Here is a 25,061-nt window from a genome sequence, read left to right as displayed (position 1 = left end):
TCGCGGGTTTCCTGTCCGCGTGCAAACAGGACAAAATCTGATGATCCAGGCTGTGGTTCGCTGGCGGGTTGCCTCTGCTGTGGGTGAGGTGCAGGTGATGCAGATGATCCAGGTGCTGGTGGTGTCTGTCTCCGCTCCGGACAGTCGAATTTCATGTGTCCGGGCTGGCGGCAGTAGTGACAGGTGACCTCTCCAGGCGCGGCAGGCCTGGGTGCAGCAGCTGCGCTGGGTGGCCTCTGTGGCGGACGGCTCACAGGGGCAGGAGGGTCTGCCGAGGTATTGGGCTGACCTCCTCTCCAGCTGGATGGGACAGTTCTGCGGGTATCAGCCACCCGGGTAGTTGCAAAAGTCTCAGCAAGGTCTGCAGCGACAGTTGCTGAAGCCGGCCTGCGTTCTAGCACAAACTGGCGTACATCAGCAGGGCAAATGTTCAGAAATTGTTCCAGGACTATCAAGTCCTCCAGGACATCATAAGACCCTTTGGTGAGGCCTAGTGTCCACTGGCGGAGTGTGGTGAGCAAGCTGCTGGCCACATCTCGGTACGAATCAGAAGGCTTTTTCTGCCAGGCCCTGAACTTTTTCCGATAGGCTTCTGGCGTCAGCTGGTACTTAGTAATGATAGCGTCTTTTATAGCAGCATAATCATTATCCTTCTCCGCAGGCAATTCTGCGAAGGCATCAAGCGCTTTGTAGCGCAGCAAAGGTGTCAGATGTCTGGCCCACTGGTCTTGGGACAGACGATACTGACGGCATGCTTTTTCAAAAGACCGCAAAAACAAGTCAATGTCAGTGTCTTTTTCAATATTAGCAAATTTAAATTTTGCACTTACGGGTGCTGCAGCTCCTTCGGCAGGGAGGCTGGGCGGTGAACTCCGGCTGGCCTGTTGAACCTTTGCCATGTTGAGCTCATGCTGTCGTCTCTCCCGCGCCTCTGCGGCATCCCTCTCCGCGTGGCGTTCAGCAGCAGCAGCAGCAGCTGTGCGTTCCGCAGATTGGCGATCCTCAGCCGCCTTGCGTTCTGCAGATTGGCGCTCCTCACGCATGTACTGCAGGTACTTGTCCAGGTCAGTCTCCATGAGCTTTTGTAATGCCTGCTGCATTACCGGGTCAGCACCCATGGACAGTCCAGTACTGGCCAGTTCCGGGCGAGTACTGTCAGAAACTCTGGGATTGGGGTCCACACTGACATTCTCCGGCGTAACTGTTGATGCAGGGCCCTCAGGATGCACAACCTCTGTACGGTCCGGAGTCTCAGTCTCTGGTTCCCCTCGATTGTCAGATGGGCTGGTATCCACCTCAGCGGACACTCCCGGCTCCCGCAGTTGCTGGGTATCCCATCTGGACAAGTCGGCTATCAGGTCCCGTTTTGTCTTGCGGAGGATGCCAATGCCCCTCTCTTCGCAAAGATTTTCCAGGTCTGCTAGGCACATGTTCTGGTAGTTCCCGGACATTTCCATGCCAAATAAAATAAAACTTTGGGGAAGGGGTACTGGCTACACAGTCTCTCTGTATATATAAAAAATATATTGCCTTCCAGCTACACCAACGAATTAGTTCGTTTCTCGATAGCGCTAGCGCTATCGTAGATACTTTCAGCACAACACAGGTCCCAACCGCTGCCTAACACTGTCACAGGAGCCCTCAGTGGCTGACCGCACTTAGCCTTCTAAACGATGCCAGCGCACAGATCGTGCGAACTCTGGTCGCAGTCAATGCGCAGGAACCGTTAAGAATTAGCCGCAGACAGCTCAGAAGGGAGCCTGTGAGACACGGGTGATTACAACGTCACCCACTGGTTCAGAGTAAACTGCCACCACCGCGGTTACTATGGGACCGTGGGGCCCACTAACTGACTGACTAATCCTGCGAATAAAACGGTTAAACACACGATATTCTGTCTAGCCAACAACAAACAAACAGTAGTGTATCTTCAGAGACCCGGGATCATTTCTGTGTGTGTGCTGATAAGCAGGGTAGCGGAAAGTGAATGACTTGGAGAAAGTCGTTTATTCACGCAATATAAATAATTAATATATACAGACAATTATGAAAACCAACAATTATGAAAACAGTAATAGCCAGAATGAAAAATAAAAGAAGGGAGAAAAATACTTAGTTCCTGGAAAGATGTCCTTTTTGTGGGAAAAATCAGAGTTCTGGTTTCCAATCAAGTTCAAGCAAAACGGTTTCAAGTTCTTAGAGTTCTTTGTTCAGATGGGTCAGCAAAATGGCCACCAGCCCTATGTCCTCTGGCTGGCAGCAGCTTGTCATGAAGATGGTAAAGGGAGGAATTCCCCGCCCGCCTGCTGGCCAGGTGCTTTTGATGAAGCTGGTTTGGGGGTGTGGCAATGCCGCCCCTCTGAGTCACCCACCAATGACAGTTCATTCCCTCTGAGAGATTTTAGGGCTAAACTTATGAAATGCTGTAACTCCTGAACCATACACGTTATATTTAGGGGGGTAACAGCTTCAGACTTGTTGGAAAATACAGATTAATATGACATCAGACACGGCTAAGCCAGCGGGTCAGGCTCCTGAGAAGATTAATATCTCGATAACCGGACGGTCTATCCCAAGGAATTTCATATCAGCACGATGGCCAGATTTTACCGGACAAGACGATATGAATTTTATAGCTGTGCGACATACGGTTTTCGTATGCCGACAGGAAATCATATCACCCATGCTTTCCTTATGGCCCATGCTCGGTGCCGGATCGGCTGGCTTTCTATGGCCCCCCTGTGGAGCCAGTTTCCTGGTCCTTTTCATGGGGACATCTGCTGTAGGGGGAATGAGCTGGGCCCGGCAGGGAGTCCAGCCACGTGCGACATTCCGGAGGGGTGAGGGGACTGCTCTGGCTCACAGGGGAACATATCTTTGGATTTAAAATAACACAAAATGTCATTTTCGGATCGCTTGCACGACTGCTCAGATCCGACAGGGAGCGATCAGGAAAGCGACTGTGAATTCTCTAGATTCACCTGCGTTTCTCACGGCTATTCCGTGACACTGTGCAAGAGTTCAGGTCCACTTTAACAGAGATAAAAGTGGCATTGCCTGACCTCCCAGAATCCTCCTCATCTCTCTGGCCAAGTGTGTGTTTTACTAATAGAAATAGCAATGATGTCATGTGACCTCCCAGAATCCTCCTCACCTCTCATGGAGTGTATTTTATTAACAGAGATAAGAGTGAAGTCATGTGACTTCCCAGAATCCTCCTCACCTCTCCAGTCAGCAGGTAGATGATTTCCAGAGTAAGGTCTAGTAGCTGCTCCATTAGGCGACTCTTCATTTCTGATATACGCATCTTCAGTACAGAAATGGATTCAAAGCCAGGATTATAGTCTTGTGTCTTTTACATCAGTCACAGCTTAGTGACCTGAACACAGGTGACAAATGGAGACAATGATTAGTCAGTGTAACAGGAAAGCACTGAAGTGCTCACCAGTCATGCAGGAATAAGGCTGTTCAATGCTAGAAAGTCTGCAATTATGCAAATATATGCAACTGGAAGACTAAGCTGCCTAAATTGGGCTCCAATTAGCACCAACCCGTAAACCTGGCCCAGATCGTGCATGAAGAATGTGTAATAGAGGAAGAATCACCTCATTCTCCTACAGAGTACCTGCACATCACTCTTACATGTACCCACAGCTAGATTGCCTAGATAGATGTTCTTTGTTCCTGTCTGTACCCTCTACAAATACTCTTGCCGAGGACTAGTTTTGATTTTTATTTAAAGGACTTATGAGGTGACCGTTGTAAAAAAAATTCAGTACCTGTCTTTATTCTGTATGCACGGAGGACGCCATCCACACCCTCCATTCACTTCCGCCGGGTCCCCGCTCTTTGCCCGACCCCTGGTCGGCTCCCGACCCCACTGCCCAGGTCGGGCTCTTATGCCACAGGTAAAATGGCCGCTGGAGCTTGCCACGGCTGTGCAGTCCGCATAGACGCGAGTGTGGCTGCGCAGCTCTGGGGCTCCTCCTGCCGCGTCCTCACTAGTGATGCTACAGGCTGTCTCCTGTGCGTGGATCGGGGGGAGGCCCTAGAGCTGCGCAGCCGCACTCGCGTCTATGCGGACTGCGCAGCCGTGGCAAGCTCCAGCGGCCATTTTGCTTGTGGCATGAAAGCCCGAGTGGTGGGGGAATGTGGGTCTAGATATTATACCAACTCACCAACAGGTCCCAGGTTGTTAGGCTGGGCACCATCTCCTCACAACCTAGGACCACCAACACAGGAGCCCCACAAGGCTGCGTCCTGTCGCCGTTTCTGTTCTCTCTGTATACAAATACCTGCAAATCTACGTCAGACTCGGTAAAAGTAATCAAATTCGCTGACATTGTCGGTCTCATCACCAATAATGATGAGGAAGAGTACCGCCACCAGGTTGAAGGTGTCTGTCACTGGTGCAGAGAGAACGGATTGGTCCTAAACACAGCGAAAACTGTGGAGATGATTGTTGATTTCAGGAGATGCGCCTCCACCCCGCCCCCAATCTGCATCGATGGCAAGGAGGTGGAAAGAGTCCCCAGCGTCCGCCTTCTGGGCACAACCATCTCAAATGACCTGAAGTGGAAGGCCAACACTGCCTCCACACAGAGGAAAGCCCAACAGAGACTTTTCTTTCTCCGCCAACTAAAAAAGTTTGGTATGGCCCAAAAACTTCTGACAAACTTCTACTCCGCTACAATCGAATCTGTCCTATGCTCTTCCATCCTGGTTTGGTATGCCAGCTCCTCTGCCAGCGACAGACTCAAACTGCAGAGGGTCATCAGATCAGCGGAGAGGATCATCGGGAGACCCCTCCCCTCTCTGGACCTCCTTTACTATTCCAGGCTGTTCTTCAGAGCATTAAAGATCACCAACGACCCCTCACACCCAGGCCATCGCTTCTTTAGTCAGCTCCCCTCGAGCCGGAGACTCCGGTTCCGGTCCATCTTCACCAAGACCTCAAGGCATAAAAACAGCTTCTTTCCCTCGGCCGTCAACCTTCTGAACTGCCCAGCCCCACACCACAACACCATGCCGGCACTTAGGCACTCTACACACAGATAGACGGCGCTCTAGCTCATGCTGACTTTTTCTGGCTGTTCTTTTTTGGATGTTTTTTTGTGTTGTAACTTATGCTACATTGTCTCTCTGCAAATGTTGTGTTCCTTTCTAACTGCTTGATTTGTCCTGTATCTGTATCTATATCCTGTATCAGTACCCTGTACGTTCCAAGCCCAATTCCGGGCACGACCCAGTCGTGCTTGGCGATAATAAAGATTCTGATTCTGATACCAGCACAGGCACATGAATAGTACGAGTGGTGGGGGTGATGTAGGTCTGGATATTATACTAGCACACGCACATGAACAGTATGAGTGGTGGGGGGATGTGGGTCTAGATATTATACCAGCACAGGCACTTGAATAGTACGAGTGGTGGGGGAATGTGGTTCTGGATATTATACCAGCACAGGCACTTGAATAGTATGAGTGGTGGGGGAATGTGGTTCTGGATATTATACCAGCACAGGCACTTGAATAGTATGAGTGGAGGGGGGAGGCGAGTCTGGATATTATACCAGCACAGGCACCTGAATGGTAGGACCGGTGAGGGGATAGGGGTTCTGGATATTATACCAGCACAGTCACATGTATGAGAGGAGTAGTGGACGATATGGATATTATACCAAAAACAGGCACATATATGCTAGGAGTGGTGATGGGGTTGAGGGGTGGTCTTTATATTATACCAGCACAGTCACATGTAGGGTAGGAGTGGTGGTGGGATGAGGGGTCTGGTTATTATACCAGCACAATCACATATAGGGTATGAGTTGTGGGGGGAAGGTGGATCTAAATATTATACCAGCACAGTCAAATGTAGGGTAGGGGTGGTGGGGGAAGGGGAAGGATTCTGTATATTATTCCAGCACATGCATATGAATGGGGGATCTAGATATAATACCAGCACTGTCACATGAATGAAGGGGATCTGGATATTATACCAGCATAATCACAAGTCTAGGAGTGGTAAATTATACCAGCACAGGCACATGAAGGGTAGTATTGGGGGGGGGGGGGGGGGGGGGGGGATTCAGTGTATTATATCAGTACAGTCACATGAAGGATAGAATGTGGGGGTCTGGATATTATACCAGAACAGGCTTATGATATAATGTGGATATTATTATTATTTATAGCAGCACAGTCACATGAAAACTATGTATTTGTTGGATGGGGGGGTCTGGATATTATTATTTATTGTATTGCAGTACAGCCACATGGAATGTAGTAGTGGTATTGGTGTGATGTCTAGAAATGCACATGCACATGAACAAGGAATCAGCACAGGCATGAGGGGTAAGAGTGGTGGGGGAGGGGCAGGTGTGCAGTGCAGGCTCTTGAAATGTAGTTAGTAGGAGGAGCGAAGAATTCCAGGCATACTGACCAGCAGCTTCTTTCCTTTTGTATGGGCAGCCATTACCTCCCCTTCTTGCACCGCCCACTTCCGCTCTGTGTGCACGGTGCTTTCGATCTTTGCGTTCCAAACCTGAGAACAAAATTGGACACACCCGTTCTCTTTGCCCCGTCTACTACTCTCCCTCGTCTCTCTGCTCTCAGCTACTTTTATCATCTTCCGGTATTACAGCGGTAAATCAGACATTACACCGGCGACTGTCACTGGAATGCAGCACAACTAAGGTGGAACGCAGTACCCGGAAGTAGTTGCTCTATTGATGGAAAGAAGGGAGTCTAATCAATGTTACGGGAGGGTGAGTGGGAGCGAATGGAAAGCTATCCAGACTCCACTTTATGGCCAATAGAAATGGGTGGGTAAAAAATTACTACATGATGGATACATGGAGACCGTACAGTCATCAAATTTGGTCGAAATCTCATACCTAAACGTTTAAGCAGGACAGAAACTACACAGCAGCACATATTGTTAGCCCCTGAGGAAGTAGGTGAGAAAAGTAGAGAGGTGAGCGAGATGCTAAAAATTCTGACTGGCTTGCAGGATAATTTCATGCAAAATGTATGCTGCCTGGAATTAGGTCAAGTTCAAATCAGCAGGAAGTGCATTCATTGGCCCAGTTCCAAGCTGCGTACTTTAATTTACATGTAAGCCAGAAAACGTAGCATCTCTTATTCCCAAGTAGCGATGTGCTCCTTCATGCCATTAGCGCTGTATTTGTTGTCCTTTTGGTAACCCACTCTACTGAATATAATTTACTATAACATACAGTGTCCATACATCAGGTGACTTGGCAGCCGAGAGACCACCCGATTCAATTATTATAATCGGATTGGATGAAAATCGGTGCCGCCAAGTGCATGCCCGACCGACAATGCGACCAATTTCGGGACAAAACTGGTTGCATTAATTGGTCAGACATGTTGCAAGATGTCGGGCCGCCATGGTCGGTTGGGTTAAATGTTGGATACAGATGTTGAGAGATTGTGTGGATAAACCCTTATACTACATAGAGGTGGTAAAATTGATTAGCGATTGCCCAATCATAATTGAAAGTGTATACCACATCCAATTTTACTACCTCCATGTATTATTAGAGGCTACCTACACAATCTGTTCATAGTATGCAAAGTCTGTTGGCCCTAATTCTACATGGAGTTGGTAAAATTGGTCATTGGTTGGCCAATCAAAATTGGACATGTGTATGCTTCTTAATTCTCATGAAATGTGTTGTATCATACACCTGAGTAAATGGTGGTGGGGAGAGATAACCCCCATGAATCTGCAAGTTCTAATAAAATATATGCTCAAGCTCCCTTGTAATGTAGTTCAGTTCATACTTATACTTCCTTATTGGCATGTGTGTTGCGCTGGTACCGCTTCTGCACCCACTTTGAGATATTATACGAAGTAAGCCAGCTGTCATAGACGCCTGGAATCTACTACCAAAGGTGCGATACAGTACACTGGCCAATCTTACTACTTCCATGTAGAATAAGAGCTTGACCTACATAATCTGTTCAAAGTATTCAAAGCCTTCATACTACCGGAGATATAAGTTGTAAAATTGGCCAATCAAGATTGGATGTGTTCACCAGGCTTTAGCGGAGTGACTGCACTGGGGAACTCCTAGTCTCCAACCCATTGGATTCCTGTTTTTCGCCCAGCCCCCGGCTTGAAGAAAACCTATGTCTTCTTGTACACAGTTGAGACTACTGTCACCAGACAGGGATCGGAATACGATCCCTAGGACGACAGTTTGTGGCTGAAGCTGTCCAGGCATGTAAGTAGCCTGCAGTCTAGCGGCATGTTCTGACACTATGGAGGGGTAAGGAAGAATAATGTGTTGTGCATGATGGAGGGGGTGGCGTGATGGAGAGAAAAATACCAACTAGTTTCCCTATTTGTAGCTAAAAAAAAAAAAAAAAAAGCAGAAAAAATACACGCACAAAACCCCCCCCCCCAAAAAAAAAACCACAATACAGACGGTCAATGGAAAGCTAATAATTTCGGCATGCATGTGAATTGTATGTTCCATGTAACTAAGCCAATCAGATACACTTCCTGTCAATTCTGGTTGGTCCAACACCGATCTGCACGCAATTCAAATTAATTTTGGATGCAAGCCAAAATTGTTAACATCTCAATGACAGCAAAATACCGTATTTTTCAGATTATTAGACACACTTTTTCTCTCCCAAAATGAGGAGAAAAAGTCACTGCATCTTATATTCCAAATACAGGGAGTCTCCAACTTATGGACACCCGCCGATCCGAGCCGGGGACTCCCTGTATTGTCCCCCATGTCTACTCCGCTCCCCCTGAAGAAATGAAAGCAGCGGCAGCACGGCTCACCTCATCCATCGGAGCCATCCAGTGGTGGTCAGACCTCTCCTTTCTCTCACTGCTCCCCTAGTGCCAGTCAAGTGTAATGATGTGGTCAGCAGAAGCCGGCACTAGGGGAACAGTGTGGGAGAGGAGAGGTCTCTGATTGCTGTGGGCTTCGATGGATTAGGTGAGTCATGCTTCTGCTTCTTTCACTTATTCAGTGGGAGCGGAAGAGACATGAACAGAAGGGGACACATTGGGGACAGAAGGGGCCCATAGAGGAGTGGAAGATACATGGGGGACAGAAGGGGTCACATGGAGGAGCAGAGGAGACACATGGGGTCAGAAGGGGACACATGGAGGGCACAGGAGTACACGAGGTACAAGGGGGACACAATAATTGCGCCCACCTTCTATAAAACAAACAAATCAGATAAGTTGGAAAACTTTATCAGATTTAATTGAACTTTTAAGGTTTTTCCCCAAAATATATTAACAACAAAAAACTTTTAGCGGTGAAAAATATCACTGCTAAATATTGCATTGAGCCAGCATCACATGCAACAATTCCAGATGAATAAATAGTTAATAAATATTTCTGCGAATGTACAGTATATATCTAAATTGAAAATAGCATAATAATAATAATAATAATGAGTCCATATTTGAAATTCCTCATCGCACAGTCACAGTTTTTACACACAAAGCACCCCCAGGGATTATACAGAATAATCAAGGCCAGACTGAATTAGAGGTATTTTATAAGCAGAGGCTTTTGTCCTCTCAAGTAAACATATTTGCCCCTTATTCTTTATCTTTTCTTAAAGTAACTGTGAACAGCAGTGAAAAAACAAACCAAATCTGGACTTATCTGGGGCTTCCTCTAGCCCTCCGTAGCCCGCGAGGTCCCTTGGCATCCTCAGGGTCCCCTCCAATCTCCTGCTGTTGACTCCGTTAACCTGGCGACTTTGGCTGAAGTTGCGCATGCATGGCCTGACCGCGCACCCGGCATGTCATCGCAGTGGTCACTGTAACTGTCCTGCGCATGCGCAGTTCTTGAAAGACTGAACCACACATGCATAGGATGCTTACGGCGCCGGGTGTGTGGATGGGCATGCACGACTTTTGCTGACGTCGCCGGGTTAACAGAGCCACCAGCAGGACCACGGATGGGACCTAGAGGACGCCAAGGGACCTCGCAGGCTAAGAAGGGCTGGAGGAAACCCCAGGTAAGTCCAGATTTTCTTATTTGACCGGTGATCAGAGTCCCTTTAACTGACCAATAAACGTGATTCATATTTTGAAATTTTTAATCATTCAATGTAAAACTGGAAAAATTAGATCTGATAAATTAGATTTGAATTATTGTGATGATTATTTGCTTTCCCTGATAATACAAATATTTAAAATAAGTCCTGTTTTTGTTGAAGAATATTCAGTCCTTTTAGTTTAAAGTCAATGGGAATCAAAACTTAAAAAAAAAAAGTCAGATACTTACCTAAGGAGAAGGAAGGCGGAAGGCTCGGGGTCCTATAGGAACTTTCCTCTCCTCTCCCGGTGTCCTCGTTGCAGCGGTAGCTCCCCAGTTTGAATGCCCTGCCGCGAGGGACTTTGGAAGTCTTCGGGAGCACTCGGCTCCATACTGTGCACGCGCCGTTGTGCTAATAGCCTAACACGCAGTACACAGTGCCTGTAGTAAGGGGAATATTTCCGTGCAGGCCTATATTGTGATCACCCCCTTAAAGAAATCCTGTAACAAATAAAAACCCCTCTGGGGGATACTTACCTTCCTCCGTCCCGGCAATCCAGCGCTGCGACCCCCTCAGGGTCGAGGTAAATATTTACCTACCGCGATCCAGCGCAGACGCAGTAGTGGCTCTTCATTCGGGCAAAGGTGGAAATAGCCGAGCCAGATCAATATGCTCTACTGCGCAGGCGGGAGTCCTTTGCGCCTGAGAAGTGGAGCGGATCGATCGAGCTCGGCAATTTCCGCCTTTGCCCGACCGAAGAGATTCGCTACTGCGCCTGTGCTGGATCGTGGTAGGTAAATATTGCCGGGCATGCACAGTAATTGTCAGGCTTTGTCGAAGTGGTTTTGGGGGACCCAGCGCTGGACTCTCCCAGGCTACAGAGGAAGGGGAAGCCTCATTGGGACAGTGAGGCTTCGCCCTCCCGAGGTAAGCATCCCCCAAGGGGAGATTTTTTTGTTACAAAGCCTCTTTTTAAGGCAAACTCTATGTTGAAAAATATGTAATCCATTCAGTTAAGCTCTCTCTCTCTGTATATACAGTGGGTTGCAAAAGTATTCGGCCCCCTTGAAGTTTTCCACATTTATTTGTAAAAAATGTTTGGAATCATGTATGATTTTCGTACCACTTCTCATGTGTACACCACTTTGTATTGGTCTTTCATGTGAAATTCCAATAAAATTGATTCATGTTTGTGGCAGTAATATGACAAAATGTATATATACTGTATGTATTATACATTAAACAATAAAATATGACTATAATTGTGAGCTCAACTAAGAAACTGTGAGCTCAACTAAGGGACAGTCAGTGACGTGACTATGTTGTCTGTAAAGTGCTGCAGAAGATTGCAGTGCTATATAACCACATAATAATTTGGTAGAACATTAAACTATCACCTCCATAGGGATTAGATTGGGAGCTCATCAAAGGGGCAGTTAGAGTGCGTGGACTCCAGTATTCCTGATCCTACAGGAGTAAAAACAACAAGAGGAATCCAGGATCTAAGTATAGTGTAGTATGTATAATAAACTAGATGGAATTAGGTGAAACTTGAACAACCATCCATAAAAAAGGAAGGGGGACTTGGACACCTTTTATCATCAACATAACAATAGTGTTGTATTGTCCTTACTGTCCAGATCTTATTGAAGCAAATCTGTAGTCAAAACAAAAAAAAAGACAAGACAAATAACATTTGCACTTTTGCATTTGCACACATAACATTTGCACACATAACATTTGCACTTTTCTTCTGACGGACTTAAAGCACTTGAGCTGCAGCCACTAGGACGCGCTCAGTAGGCAGTAGCAGTGTTAGGGAGCCTAGCCCAAGCACTCCTTACTGAATAGGTGCTGGCTTATTAAACAGGAAGAGCCCAGATTTGAACTCTGGTCTCCTGTGTCAGAGGCAGAGCTCTTCACCTGTGCACTATCCAGCCACTAGGAGAGGGAAGGCTCTGGATCCTAAAGAGCCTTCCAGTTCCTTCCTCGGTGACCTGGTTCCAACACTGTCACCCCATTTGAATTTGCCACTCCAGAAGCCCCTGTAAGGCATTGGGAGCACTCGCAGTTCAGAGCTGGCCATCTTGGAAGCGCTTGAATACACAAGTGCTCCCAAAGATTTACTCGACCAGTTGGCTCTAACGGGGATGATAGCACTGGAACCAGGACACTAAGGGAGGAACGAGAAGGCTCTTTAGGTATCGGACTTTTTTTTTTCACTTCAGTTTTACTTCCACACATGTACTTTCACCCATTCACACATTCAGCCAGGAACTTCTACAAATTCTACTTGGAAATGTGGGTTGCAAGACCAGCAACCACAGTATCGCGTAGGAGAGGAAACCCCATCCTCACCCAGGTCTCTCGATCATCTCAGATCGCTCTCATAAAACAATTCTGGTGGGAGTCCCTCTCTAAACCTAAACCCCCGTTCCCCCCTAACTTGGGGAGTGGGGGATATACAATGAAAAGAAAGATTAATTGATTTAGGCAATAAAGGGGCATATGTATGAAGCACATACAAAAGCTGCAATCCAGCGATCTGTAAGCCTAGCTAAACCCAAATTTGAATGTGTTAGATTTTCAAAGTAATCAGATTGAATGGGGTAAATTATACGTGAAAATAAACTTATGAGCCATATGCAGCTACCTTTTGCTCAGAGTTTTCTCCTAGGTGTTGTCAAGTAAATTGCCACTTAAACCAACAGCAAGCAAAAAAATACTTACAATAATTTGGATAGTACCTTTTCACCTACTTGTTGGTACTTTTTGAAAAAGTCAATTGCATTTGGGTCAATGAATTGTATGTGAAATACAGATAAGAAATAGAACATTAGTAGCAAAGAAAAGTCTCATATTGTGTTCCTGTAAGAAACTTCAGTTATCTATGCAAAAGAGCTTCTCTGAGCTATTTGACCCACTGGGTCAAATGCAGTCCTATTTTGTGCAGCACTTAAATAGCCAAGAAACTTTTCAATGCCATGCAGTTGTTGTGTAGCTGTGTTTACCGGCAGCTGTGCACTTATACATACAGACCTCCCTATATGGAAAGGTGTCTGAGTAGTTTCCTGTAAGCCAGTGAACGTCTTACAATCAGCACTGACTTCCTTTGGATTACAAGTTAGCATCCGCATTAAGGATGTATGTTTTCTAATGTAATGCGAGGATGCTGAAATGTTGGGGAACAGCTACTGCTTCTTTGTCACATGGTGTCACATTTGATAGCCCCACCCAATGTCTGCATCCAGAGGAGCAAGAGCTGCAGTGTATTCTGCCAATCACGTTTGTCTCAGGAAACAGGTACTCTGCCCACCAGTTTGCATCTATACACCTTATTAACCTGATTGCTATTAGAGTTTGTCTTGGTGAACTGGGTTTGTTTTGGGCTATAAAGCCATCTCTATGGCTATACACCACCAGCAGTTCTGGGTGCACAGTTGGGCAAAAAAAAAGACAACTATGCATGCTTCCACCCTGACTTTAGATGAAGAATAAATGGTTTTTTTTTTTTGGGGTGCATGCTAAAAATATGAACCTGTATTTCCCAAGATAGACCTTAAAGGTCTTGCTGGAACTGTGGACAACAGAGATGAATGGAATGCCACAGACGCCACTAATTTCAACCCAGCATCACTGAGGGAATAGGCTAAACTTGAAACCAATGAAAGTCATAATCACGTCCTTCATCAAGTATAAAGCCCGTTGCCAGAAAAATTGAGACTCTGTCTACGCACCAGACAAGTCTCTACCCGTTGTGTTTGCATATATGAAACTACTGTCTAGCCACCATTACCACGGCCTGAAATGCCTTTTTGTCTAAATCCTTCTGTAAGACCGTCAAACCACCAACTTTGAAAGTAGTCTGATGAAAGTACTAATGAGGGGAACCAGCAATTCATATGTCTTTAAAATCATCTCATGACATGATCTCAGTAAAACTCCTTCCTGGTGGTCAGACTGGTTAATAATTGATCCATCTTTGCTTGCAGTACATGTAGAGAGTGTTCAATCTTCTCTATGCGTGAGTCGCCTGGTTCTGTCTCCAGTTCATCTGTTGCTACGTGGACCACACGAGGCGTATAGTCCAGAGGTATATAATGGTACAGTTCCTCATCCTGCTCTGTAGGCTCTTCTGAAGACTGTGTGACCTGTAAGGTCCAATGAAAAGACTCAGATGCAGAAGGTTCAAGACCTTTAAAGGAAATTCCCAGTTTCATTGTAATATTGCCATCAATATAGTGCTGAACCAGTTATGAGTAGTCCTGTTTCTTTTTCTTATTTATTTTTGAAGTGGGGAGGAGGGAAAGGTTAGATACCTGCCTTAGTAGCTGGAAGCCTCTGAGTAGTCCGGAGGCTTCCCGGAACCTTGTAGATCCCACCATTCCAGCTCAGCATTCCTCTTCATCTTCTGGCCGTGTATTTCCGGTTGTGATCCAGAGCACATCCGGATCGAGCATGCCCAAGTAAGATCCATGCATGCCCATTAGAACAAAGCGGCTTGTACACGGCTTTTCTCTTCCATGGACAAATGCTTTATTCTACTGGGCATGTGCTGACTTTACTTGCTCATGCCCAGTCTAGATTTGCTCATATATAGCCACACTCATGGGCAGAAGAAATATATTTGACTCACTGAGTTGAACAGGTATGGAGGAAACCTGCGCTTGAACGGTGGGCTGGTGGAAAGCCCCTGGACCATCTACTGAGGCAAACATCTAACATTTTTTATAAGTCGCTTCAGGTACCCTTTAAACTTTTACAGAGTTTTAAGGCAACAGTGAACTTTAAAGTGTAAATCAGCCGTTACACCGTATCTTATTTATACTTACCTGAGGCTTCCTTAAGTCCCATGAGGACCTTGGGCTCCCTTCGCCATCCTCTTGGCTGCTCCGTTGTCCCAGGATCACCTCTGGTATCTTCTAAAGTTGGGGCCAGTTCTGGTGTTCTGCACCTGCAAATCCATGTGCATCCCCGTCGCGCTCCTGCAGCTGGGATCGTTCTGCAGTAGTACTGCACAAGCGCAGAACACCATGGCAGAAGAAGATACTGGAGGCAATTCTGGGACAACTGAGCTGCTGGGGAGGAGAGTGATGGATCCCAAGATCCTCATAGGGCTGGAGGAAGCCCCAGGTAAGTATAAATACACAAATTTTTGTTATCTCAGGTCTCCTTTAAAGGACACAAATATAAAAAGGAAATAAACATCACTGGGCTATTGCTGACTTCTTTCAGGACTGCCCTATACGGTTTACTAGAGATGGGGAATGAGATGTGATCCCTTTTGACTTGCATATAAGGCTAGTGCAAACTGCATGCATCTCGGAATTGGCCCAATTCCATTTGCATACAATGTGCATTACGTTTTCATGCGACCTGGAATTTTCAGCATCTTGTTGACTCCCGCTACTGATGACCGCCATTTTAGTTTTTAGACAGGCTTGAATGGTTGGACGTATGAACTGTACATCAAGACCTACCTGCATGTCCTCAGTGTGGATGTAGCCAGACACCAGAGCCTCCTGAATGTCCGCAGAGTCCAGGCCGGTGCTTACTCCATCCTGTATCTCCTCCTCCGAGTGTTCACTCTCCGTGTCCGAGATCTTCCTCAGGGACATTTCTTCAAGCAAAAAGGTGGAAAATAACAGAGATGATTTTATAATGCTGGTTTGTTGCTTTTAAATGAGGTAGCTAAGAAATAATTAATATGAACATTTCATACTTGGCACTTGTGGCCACCGGGTGGCAGAGCTCCAAAGAAGAACCAGAAGACCCTCAAGGCTAATTATCAGTGATAATTCAACTAAGCCTACATGCACACACTTTCAATGTTCCTTGTCTTTCTATGATAAATAGAAATAGGCTGTCACAGCTACTGTTTAGAACAGGCACTCTGCCTTTTAAGCTGAAAAAGGAGAAGTAATGAGCCTTTGAACTTTTCTACAGTAAAACCTTATTATCCCCATGACAGATAACAGGCTTTTACTTTTTACTTTTCAGGAAACCAAATGAATTCAACAAGCTGTTTGACAAATACATTTGCATATTTTTTTTACGCTTGCTGTATTGGAGAACAGAAATGGACTTTACTAAACTTCTTAGTAATGCTAGTACTACATGTAAATATGCTTATCTCACCATGTCACTTTAGGTACACTTTTACAAATAGAGGTAAGCTAACTTAGCTAAGGAATGGGACCAGGATCTAATAACTCCACCCATTAGCAATATTAAAAATAATCCATCAATCCATAGTGAGGGGTTCCATTAACATTCCCCTTCTTGTATGGTTTACTTCAGCACATATACAGTATATAATTGGTTATTTTATGATAGTCCTGAAATCAGAAAATCTAGAATGGTTTGTAAGCTAAGTGTCATGGCTCCATCCAGGATTAATGTATATGAGTATAATAAATTCACAAAATAGCAGTATGCTAAACTCAAAGCATAAAATCAAACAAAGAAAACCTAAGGTCTATATTGAGCATGCACTGTTACATAAAAATCTGACCTTGCATATCTTTCAAGATCTTATTCTTTATTTTCATGAATGTTTTTGGCTCCCGAGACTTTAGATCAGAATAACGTTTTTGGATCTGCCGCTTGGTTCGCGAGGTTCCGAACTTCTCGTACAGGTGGGAGGAGAGCTGGGTCAGAAGTAGGCTTTTATGCTCGTGGACCCGCCCCGGGATGCCTTCTTCATATCCGTGGTACAGCAAGAACTTGGTGATCTCATACAGTTCATTGAAGTGGAAGGCCGTGGCTCGCTTCCTCACTGGGAAGGAGATTTCTATGGTTAGTGGGTGAAAATGGAGTTATAAAAAAAACACCTCTTGACTACACAAATGATCCAAAAATTTCAGAGGGGTAAAAAAAAACCCCTTTTCAGTGAAGTATTATGATCTATCTATCTATTTCTCTATCTATCTAGTTTTCTGGGGTCGCCTCCTACATTATATGTGTTTCCTAAAGGGAAACCCTAGGTGAGAGCGATATGGAGGCCATCATATTTATTTCCTTGTAAGCAATGCCAGTTGCCTGACAGTCCTCTTGATCTTCTAGCATACATGGTGTCTGAGTACAAACCCTGGAACAAGCATATGGATAATCTAGTAAAACCATATGCTCATTCAGGGTCTATGGCTAAAAGTATTAGAGGCAGGGGATCAGCAGGACTGCCAGGCAACTGGTATTGTTTAACAGGAAATAAATATGGCAGCCTCCATATCCCTCTCACCTTGGGTTCCCTTTAACCAGAGGTTTGCCTTTGGTATACTTTAAGTGGGACTTTGCAGGGAGGAGGGGCAGACTATGTTGTGTGGGTGGGAGGGGTTGCCGAAGATTGACTTCAAAAACTAGTCCTTTACGTTTAGAAACCTCTATTTCCTTTAATCCATGCAATACAGTGTGTCAAATAAAAATAATAATAACTTGAAAAAATTACCTTTGCCTGCACTGGAAACTAATTCACATTTTACCAAGTCTATATCAGGACGTATTTCAATTTCTAGAAAGTGAAATAAAATGAAAATGTAACATTGATATTTTTTAGAATATGTCAATGAAAAAAGTACAGTTTTGTCTGCTCTTGTTTATTTCTGTTGGGAAAAAATTTCAATAAAAGATTTAAGGAGAAAAAAAAGGTACATGTGAGAAAACGCGGAAAAGCCGCCGCGTGCGCTCAGAACAAGGCGGCTGATTCCGCATCCAACGCGGCGGTTTGCACGCGTAGGCCTACATCTTCCAGTGTGGCTGAACGCGGAGAAACCGCCGCATGCCTTGATAGCGGTGCGGCTGGTTCCGTGTCCAGCGCGGCGGGTGATACGCAAGACATGGCTGGTGTGGCTGGGACTGATAGTCCACACAGGTTTAGAAGGACGAGCATGCGCTGAGAGGCAGAACTTTTATGACAGCCAGAAGGGAGTCAGCTGACCCAGCCGGTCAGCTGACGTTTGTACCAGTTCCTATTGGTCCAGCACTTAAGGGAGGCGCTGGGCTATATATACTGGGTGCTGGTCATTCGCTGGTTGTCTGCCGTTGCGATCACTACGTGGTAGCACTCAGACCTTATTGTCAGAATCTGTGTTATTACTCTGTTATACTTCAGACTAGTTCCAGGGTGTTGATGATCACGGAGCTCACACCCAAGACTAGGCATTGTTTATTATCTGTTATGACTTTCTGATTTCCTGACCACTTTTCTGTTCACTGATTTGGTACTTCGCTATTTCTGATTCTCTGTTGCCAAACCCTGCTTGCCTTAGGATTACCAAATCAGCCTCCTGTCTTTGTACTTTGTATGTCCGTGTGTTGCCGACCTGGCTTGTCCGACCTTGAGAGCTATCTCCCCAGTTAAGAGATAGTTCACAGATCTGTCGTAACGATCTGCTCGGCTGCCTGCGCAGGCAGGCAGCCTTTTGATCATTATTCAGGTCTGCATGCTGCAGGACTCTGGAAAGAAGACCTTCTGTCAGTTTTGCAGCTTGTGCTTGCTGAGGAATTTGCATACGTTGTCATGCAAATTGCCTGGCCACATTCATTGGAGGCGTGTACTATAAGTACTATGTGTGTCCCACAATGCTTCGCTGCTCATAGAGGTTTGTTCCTGCTGGACTCACCTGGAGTGTCAGCCACTGCTATCTTAGTATAGTTAATTCTTGGGGAGTGCTCCTTGCATTCCTAGTTAGTGCAGTCAGTTTGTGTATAATTTGTACTGCCTATTCTGTCCTGTCTTGTCTGTCGCGATTGCGCTGTCACCAGCGGCGGTTGATAGCGAATCGCTCTGTCTTGTTTGGATCGCACTAGCCTCTAGCGGTAGCGGCTGTGGATCCTTCTGATCTAGTTCCTGGAGTGTAAGCTGGAGCAGCGGTTGCTACCAGCTACCTCATCTGATCTGTCTTGTTTAGATCGCACTAGCCGCTAGCGTTAGCGGCTGTGGATCTTTCTGATCTGTGTTCCTGCTTGGATCACACTTGCTCTGGCGGAAGAGCGGTGGATCCTTTCTGCCTAGTTCCTGTTTCTCGTTTGTCTGTCTTGTCTGATACGGGCGCTTGCTGTAGGCTCGATGAGGTAACCGTTAAGCAAGCGTTCACGTTCTTTGTTTCGTGTTTGTCTGTTGATGGTTAGTTAGGCGTGCTTGTCTCTATTGTGCTTATCACGTGGAGACCGCGCATAACCGCGTGCACTGTTGCGATTGAGTGCGGTGTTCGCGGTTAGCTAGCGTTTATTATTTTCCGTATCTTCTCATTGTATGATTTGCTGTGCCTTTGCTATCCTCGTATTCTGTTCTGATCTGCCTTGTGTCACTTCTGGCAATCGCCGTTCTTGGCGGTTGCGTTTCTGTTTCGCACCTGCTGTTGTGTGTGCGCGGTCGCGGGGTGGCGACTAGATTGGCGCACACACATACAACCTGTCTCTTTGCTCGTTCTCATTCGCAATCGCTTCTCTTGCGATTGCGTTCTGCGCTTCGTACAATTCCTGTCTGGCATTTGTGGAGGTACAGAGGATTGGTTCCTCTGCACTCTCCAGCGCCATCTGCCGACAGGAATTTCCCTCTACTGGTGCTTACACCAAAAGCTGGGTTCTAGTATCTTGACACGCTTGTGGAGGACCTCCGCAGTGTCAGCGCACATCTTTGTGCGCTGAACACGGAGATATCCCACAATCGTTACATCTGTCAGTGACATCCTCCCTTTGGTGTCACTCACGCTCTGGTCCTTCCCTCTCCCAGTCTGACTCCTCCCTGCGGGAGAGTCTCAGGCTGCTGAAAGGTACTCATACTCTAGCAGTATTCCTTACTGCCTTGTACCTGTCCTCCTGGTATTGTTCTCAAAGTATTACTGTTGCACCAAACACTCATATCTCTCAGGTGTCCAGAGGTTAGTAATATATCTGATTATCGGTGATAATGCAGATCATCAATAATCAGGTATATATCTGTATTTTTGGTGATACTGCAGATCACCAATAATCAGATCCTCTCTGTGTTACACCGATCGTTACAGTACAATTCTAAAAGAATGAAATAAACCATTATAAGCACAGCAAGAGTATACTAACTGATGTGATATTAGTTTGCTGATAAGCCTGCACATTCTTGGAAATATACGTCAAGATCCAATCCATATACCGTATGTTTAGAAAATTATCTTGATTTTCGGTGTGACAACTCAATAAATTATGAGCACAGTTCAGTAAAATAGGTCATCCTCCAACAGTCCCAATCTGGGCACTTCTTAATTCTTTTGCCCTATTTTTTAATGGACATTTAAAGTTAGAGGAATATGAGGGTAGCAATTTTTTTCCATTAAAAAAAATGACCAGTTTCCTGGCTGCCATGCTAATCCTCATGCTTCACCAGCAGAGAAGGTGAATGAGATGCTAATAATAATTCAGCGCATGCAAAATGAATGCAAATTTATATGCCAGCACTAAAGATGCTGACCTGCAAACTCTTGGAGGATGAGGATCAAACAATATGAACGAATTACATGGTGAATTTCAACCATTTATTTATCTATATTTTTTAACTTCTCACTTTGCAATGTCTTTATTTATTTATTTCCCCCCACCTCCACCCCACTACTATATTTTGGTAAAGTCACTCTTTAGGTTCGATATTGCTTTTCTGAACTACATTTTTGTACTGTGTAACTTAATATGTTCTGTTTGCAAATTTATTTAAAAATCTTCTGTGGTTAAAGTTTTTTTACTCTGTTCAGGGTCCAGGGCCAAGCTATGAATCACATTTATTAGGATAGTCAATAATAATCGTTATTGTCTTCTGAAAGTACTTGAAATGTTTAAACAAGAGGCACAGTATGTGTGGAATAGTCTTTGTGAGGAGAACTCCTCTTTTGTTTTGTTTGTTTGTGTTCTTGACTTCAGCTACATTCATGCAACTGTAACATTGAAATACCAATAAACAGGAGTATCACATATCCTATGATCAGAAAAGCTTACCATAGGCGTCTTCCTCTCTTCTCATCCCCGCCATGTAACTATCCAGTGTCCGTTTCCTCTTTGGGGCTGGATTAGCTGGTACGATCCAAACATACACAAATAGCCATGAAAAGTCAGAAAAGTTGCACAAATCGGGCAAATAGACAATAAACATTCCCCTCTTACAATACAATAAAATTTGTAAAGCTCTTTTCTCCCATAGGACTCAAAGCGTATAGATATGTCCCAGATCAATACAGGGTTGAAGGCTGGACTGTGTTACAGAGGAAATAGTCATGTTTATAAATCCCAGACTAAGCAGGTGGTTTTTCAGTTTGGACTTAAATGCTTCCAGGGATTAAGATGTCACAATTTGGGTGTGGTAGGGAGTACCAAAGGGTTGGGGCAGCATGACAGAATGCACTACAAACATTTTGGGTTGGACTCTGGGGTGACCAAGTTATTAGATCCTTTTGATCTATGATGTGGGGTGTGTGATGCAGTTGCAACAAGTCCTTCAGGTATCCAGGGCCCAGATTGTGCAAGGATTTGAATGTGAATAAGCCAATCTTAAACAGAATTCTCCATTTCATCAGTAGCCAGTGGAGTGAGCGAAGGGTTGGTGTTACTTGGCAATGGCGGGGTTGGCTCGTTAACAGCCTTGTGGCAGAATTCTATACTAATTGCAGGTGGTGCAGGTCTTGTTTGGAAGGCCTGTATAGAGAACACTGCAATAGTCCAGCCTTGATATGATGAAGGTATAAACTAGGGTTGGAAGATCGGCTGGAGATATGAGGTGTTTAATCCTTGCTCTTTAGGTGAAACAAGGAATGTTTCGCAACAGCTGAGATTCGATTCCTGAAGCTTAATTTCCCATCAATCAGTACACCTAGGCTGCGCACACAATCTGAGTTGTTCAGGTCTGAGCTTCCCATCCTTAGTGGTGCTGGTTCAGACTGGGGCTGCTTTGCTGTCGAGTACTGACCTCCGATAACACGAACCTCAGTTTTGTCAGCATTTAGTTTTAGCCACTTAGCCAGTTATTATTGATTCATTCCTGAAGCTCAGCTAAGCACAAGTTTATTTGCGGGGTAGGGACTACAACGCCAAGTTTGAATGATAAATATAGCTGGGGCAATCATAGCATAGCAATGATATGTCAGGCCATGTTTTTGTATGATTTCTCCAAATGGCAGCATGTATATAGTGAACAGCAAAGGGAATAATATAGCACCCTGGGGTACACCATATTTTAGTGGTACAGGGTTGGAGAGGAAGGGCCCGAAGGCTACCCCTTGTGTTCTGCCAGCCAGAAAGGAGTTGAACCTCTGAAGAACTAAGCCACTTATGCCACAGTACTGTTCACACACCTGTCTGTCTTTAGTAGGAATGGTCCATGACATGCAAATAATTCTGTGTTAAATCAAAGTTTATGCTAATTGTGCTGTATCTTATTGGTCCGTTACCAGGCTGCAAAATTTGCAGAGAATTATCATCAATTTGAAATTAATAGCAGCTCATTGACCACCCCTAGTCCTTAGTATATGGCTCATTATAAGTATGTTGTGTAGACCACTAGAAACTGCTAAACTTACATGTACACGATAGATATTTGTCTCCCATTCATGACTGTTTTGGGTGACAATCTAACAAGTGAATAGGTGCCCCACCACTTCAATGGAACCAACAATATTGTCGGGCTTTGCTTGGGCAAGATGATCCAGCATGCTAATACATGCAGACCACTGTACATACATTACATTTTCACCCAAGGTGGTCTTCAGTGTGTAGAACCTTAAAGAGGAACTTTACTAAAAATAAGGTAATTAATAACATTGATAATTTTCTTTGACGATATTAATTTCCAAAATGATTTAGTTAGTGTTTGCCAATTATTACATTTTTCCTCACCCTGATTTACATTCTGAAATCGATCACAGGTAGGTGGCAACTTCTGTAGTCCGGGCAGGTGATCTCTGCCGAAGGTTTGTTTACTGAGAGTTCTAAGGCCAGTAGAAAATATATGTGGCCTCCAAGAATGATAGTGGGGGGTTGGATTATTCTACACAATAAACAGCCTAGGCTATGCATAACTAGGAGGGTGGGGTTACACACCAATATACAACAAAATATAGATATAGGAACAGTTTCTGATGCTGAAAACAGAAAAGCAGCCTAAAAGTGGGTATCCTGGATAATTTACTGCATTCTACATGTCCTCATGCCCACTGATTCTCCATCCCTCTCCTTTCTACCCTAAATTGTAGCTGCAGCTCAATCTAGGTCGATCGGGTGGTAGTGCACAGGAGCGCTCTACGCGTGCGCATGATGGCACGATGACGTAATCATCTATGCGTGCGCACGAGGGGGGGGGGGGAGGAGACGCCGGGGGGGACGCAGTGGGCATGAGGACGGCATCTAATACATGCCGGCTCCCCCATTTTTAATACCTCTTTCGGCTCTGGTATCCTTTAAAAGGTAAAAATGAAATTTCACTGGTGGCATTGTATGTGCCAATCATAAAAGATTACGGTATATGAAATGTAAGATTCATTTTCTCTGAGATCTCCATTCCTTACCTTTATCAATCTCTACAGGATTTGTTTCCTCCTTAATTGTCACCCGCAGCATTTCATAGTCATCTATAGACTGAGGGCCATCCCTCACGCAATTCTCTTTCTCCCTGCCATTAATAGGAGACCGTACGATGTCATTTCTTCTCAATAAGTCCCCCTAAAACAAAGAAACCCGAACCATAAGTCCTCAACCATAAGACAAACATCTACAGTACCAAGATCTGGGTTTTATCTACCTGATAATGGGGGATGGTGTGGTCTTCCTGGGGACAATCCCGGGAATAAAAAGGACCTGTACGTTTCTTTGGTGGGTTTCTGTTGTTGGATCCATCTGTAAAGAACACACACTGACTGAATGCATTGTTTCTATGTGTTTATTATATTACAGACTACTCAGCAAGCTCATGGTGAACCAGAACTCCTAGGAAGGAAATCTAGTGGACCCTCCATCTCTCCTTCACCAGAAATTAAAGTCTTCTCTTACCCAATGATGCGAGGGGTGGTTGATTCTCAATCATGACGTCTTTGTAGAGGTTCTGGTGTCCTTCTAAAAACTGCCACTCCTCCTTAGAGAAATAGACTGCAACATCCTGACATCTTATGGGAACCTGACACACACAACAATACAGTCACCAACCAGATACATTCTTAGCTGTTATGGAATAATGTCCCATAATTCCCAGCACTGCTAACCTCTCCTGTCAGAAGCTCAATGATCTTTGTGGTGGTGGCCAAAATTTTCTTCTTGTTGTTTTTTTCAGGTATCAGGGACAGAGGTGGAACCAGTATGTTGGTTCTTGAGGTCTTTCCGAATTTTCCTGGCACTCGAGAGCAAATGCCAGGTGTCTCACATTCACCAGATTTCTTCACCACTATGTAATCCTATTAGAAAAGACAGGTAAATATGTATGTATATTATAGAATTCTCCTCAACTTTCTGGTCAGGTGTGCATCTTAAGGTGGGTACACACGTCAGAATAAAGTCTTTGGAAAATGAAAGATCACTGACCAATTTCACCCCCTTTCATGTAGTATGAGAGCCACACTCTACACAGTCTATTCTATGGGGCTGAACTCCCCATCAGACAGAAATCTTTGCAAGATGCTGCACACAAAGATGCTGTACACATGCAACAGATCAGTATCTGCAAAAGATCAATCCCTGCAAAAGATCCATTCCTGCAAAATGCATTCATAGTCTATGACCATCTGCAGATCCCATACACACCTTGCTTAATGGACCTTCATCAGCAGATCAGACAATTATCTGCTGATCTGAAGATCCAACCTGGTGGATCTGATCTACAGATAATTGTCCGTTAAACAAGGTGTGTATGGGATCTGCAGATGTCATAGACTATGAATGAGTTTTGCAGGAATGGATCTTTTGCAGGAACAGATCTTTTGCAGATACTAATCTGTTGCATGTGTACAGCCTCTTTGTGTGCAGCATCTTGCAAAGATTTTTATCTGATGGGGAGTTCAGCTCCATAGA

At 44.9% G+C, this 25,061-nt stretch overlaps 1 protein-coding gene across 1 annotated transcript in view; it reads right to left on the bottom strand.

Moving 5' to 3' along the window:
* The window catches only part of LOC137536966 (oocyte zinc finger protein XlCOF7.1-like), a 56,354-nt gene that overhangs the window by 18,950 nt on the left and 12,343 nt on the right, over positions 1-25,061 (bottom strand). Inside the window, exons 3-13 of the mRNA XM_068259131.1 lie at positions 24,260-24,448; positions 24,051-24,174; positions 23,803-23,897; positions 23,570-23,723; positions 21,012-21,086; positions 17,494-17,556; positions 16,561-16,839; positions 15,527-15,666; positions 13,982-14,197; positions 13,843-13,923; positions 3,224-3,352 (exon numbers count right to left, since the gene is read on the bottom strand). Coding sequence (XP_068115232.1) covers positions 3,224-3,352; positions 13,843-13,923; positions 13,982-14,197; positions 15,527-15,666; positions 16,561-16,839; positions 17,494-17,556; positions 21,012-21,086; positions 23,570-23,723; positions 23,803-23,897; positions 24,051-24,174; positions 24,260-24,448 — 1,545 coding nt within the window. The remainder of the gene's footprint in view (positions 1-3,223; positions 3,353-13,842; positions 13,924-13,981; positions 14,198-15,526; positions 15,667-16,560; positions 16,840-17,493; positions 17,557-21,011; positions 21,087-23,569; positions 23,724-23,802; positions 23,898-24,050; positions 24,175-24,259; positions 24,449-25,061) is intronic.

The sequence above is a fragment of the Hyperolius riggenbachi genome, chromosome 10 (genome assembly GCF_040937935.1).
Source record: "Hyperolius riggenbachi isolate aHypRig1 chromosome 10, aHypRig1.pri, whole genome shotgun sequence".
NCBI lineage: Eukaryota > Metazoa > Chordata > Amphibia > Anura > Hyperoliidae > Hyperolius > Hyperolius riggenbachi.
Note: the sequence above shows the minus strand (reverse complement) of the source record. Positions and strands in the feature narration are given on the sequence as shown.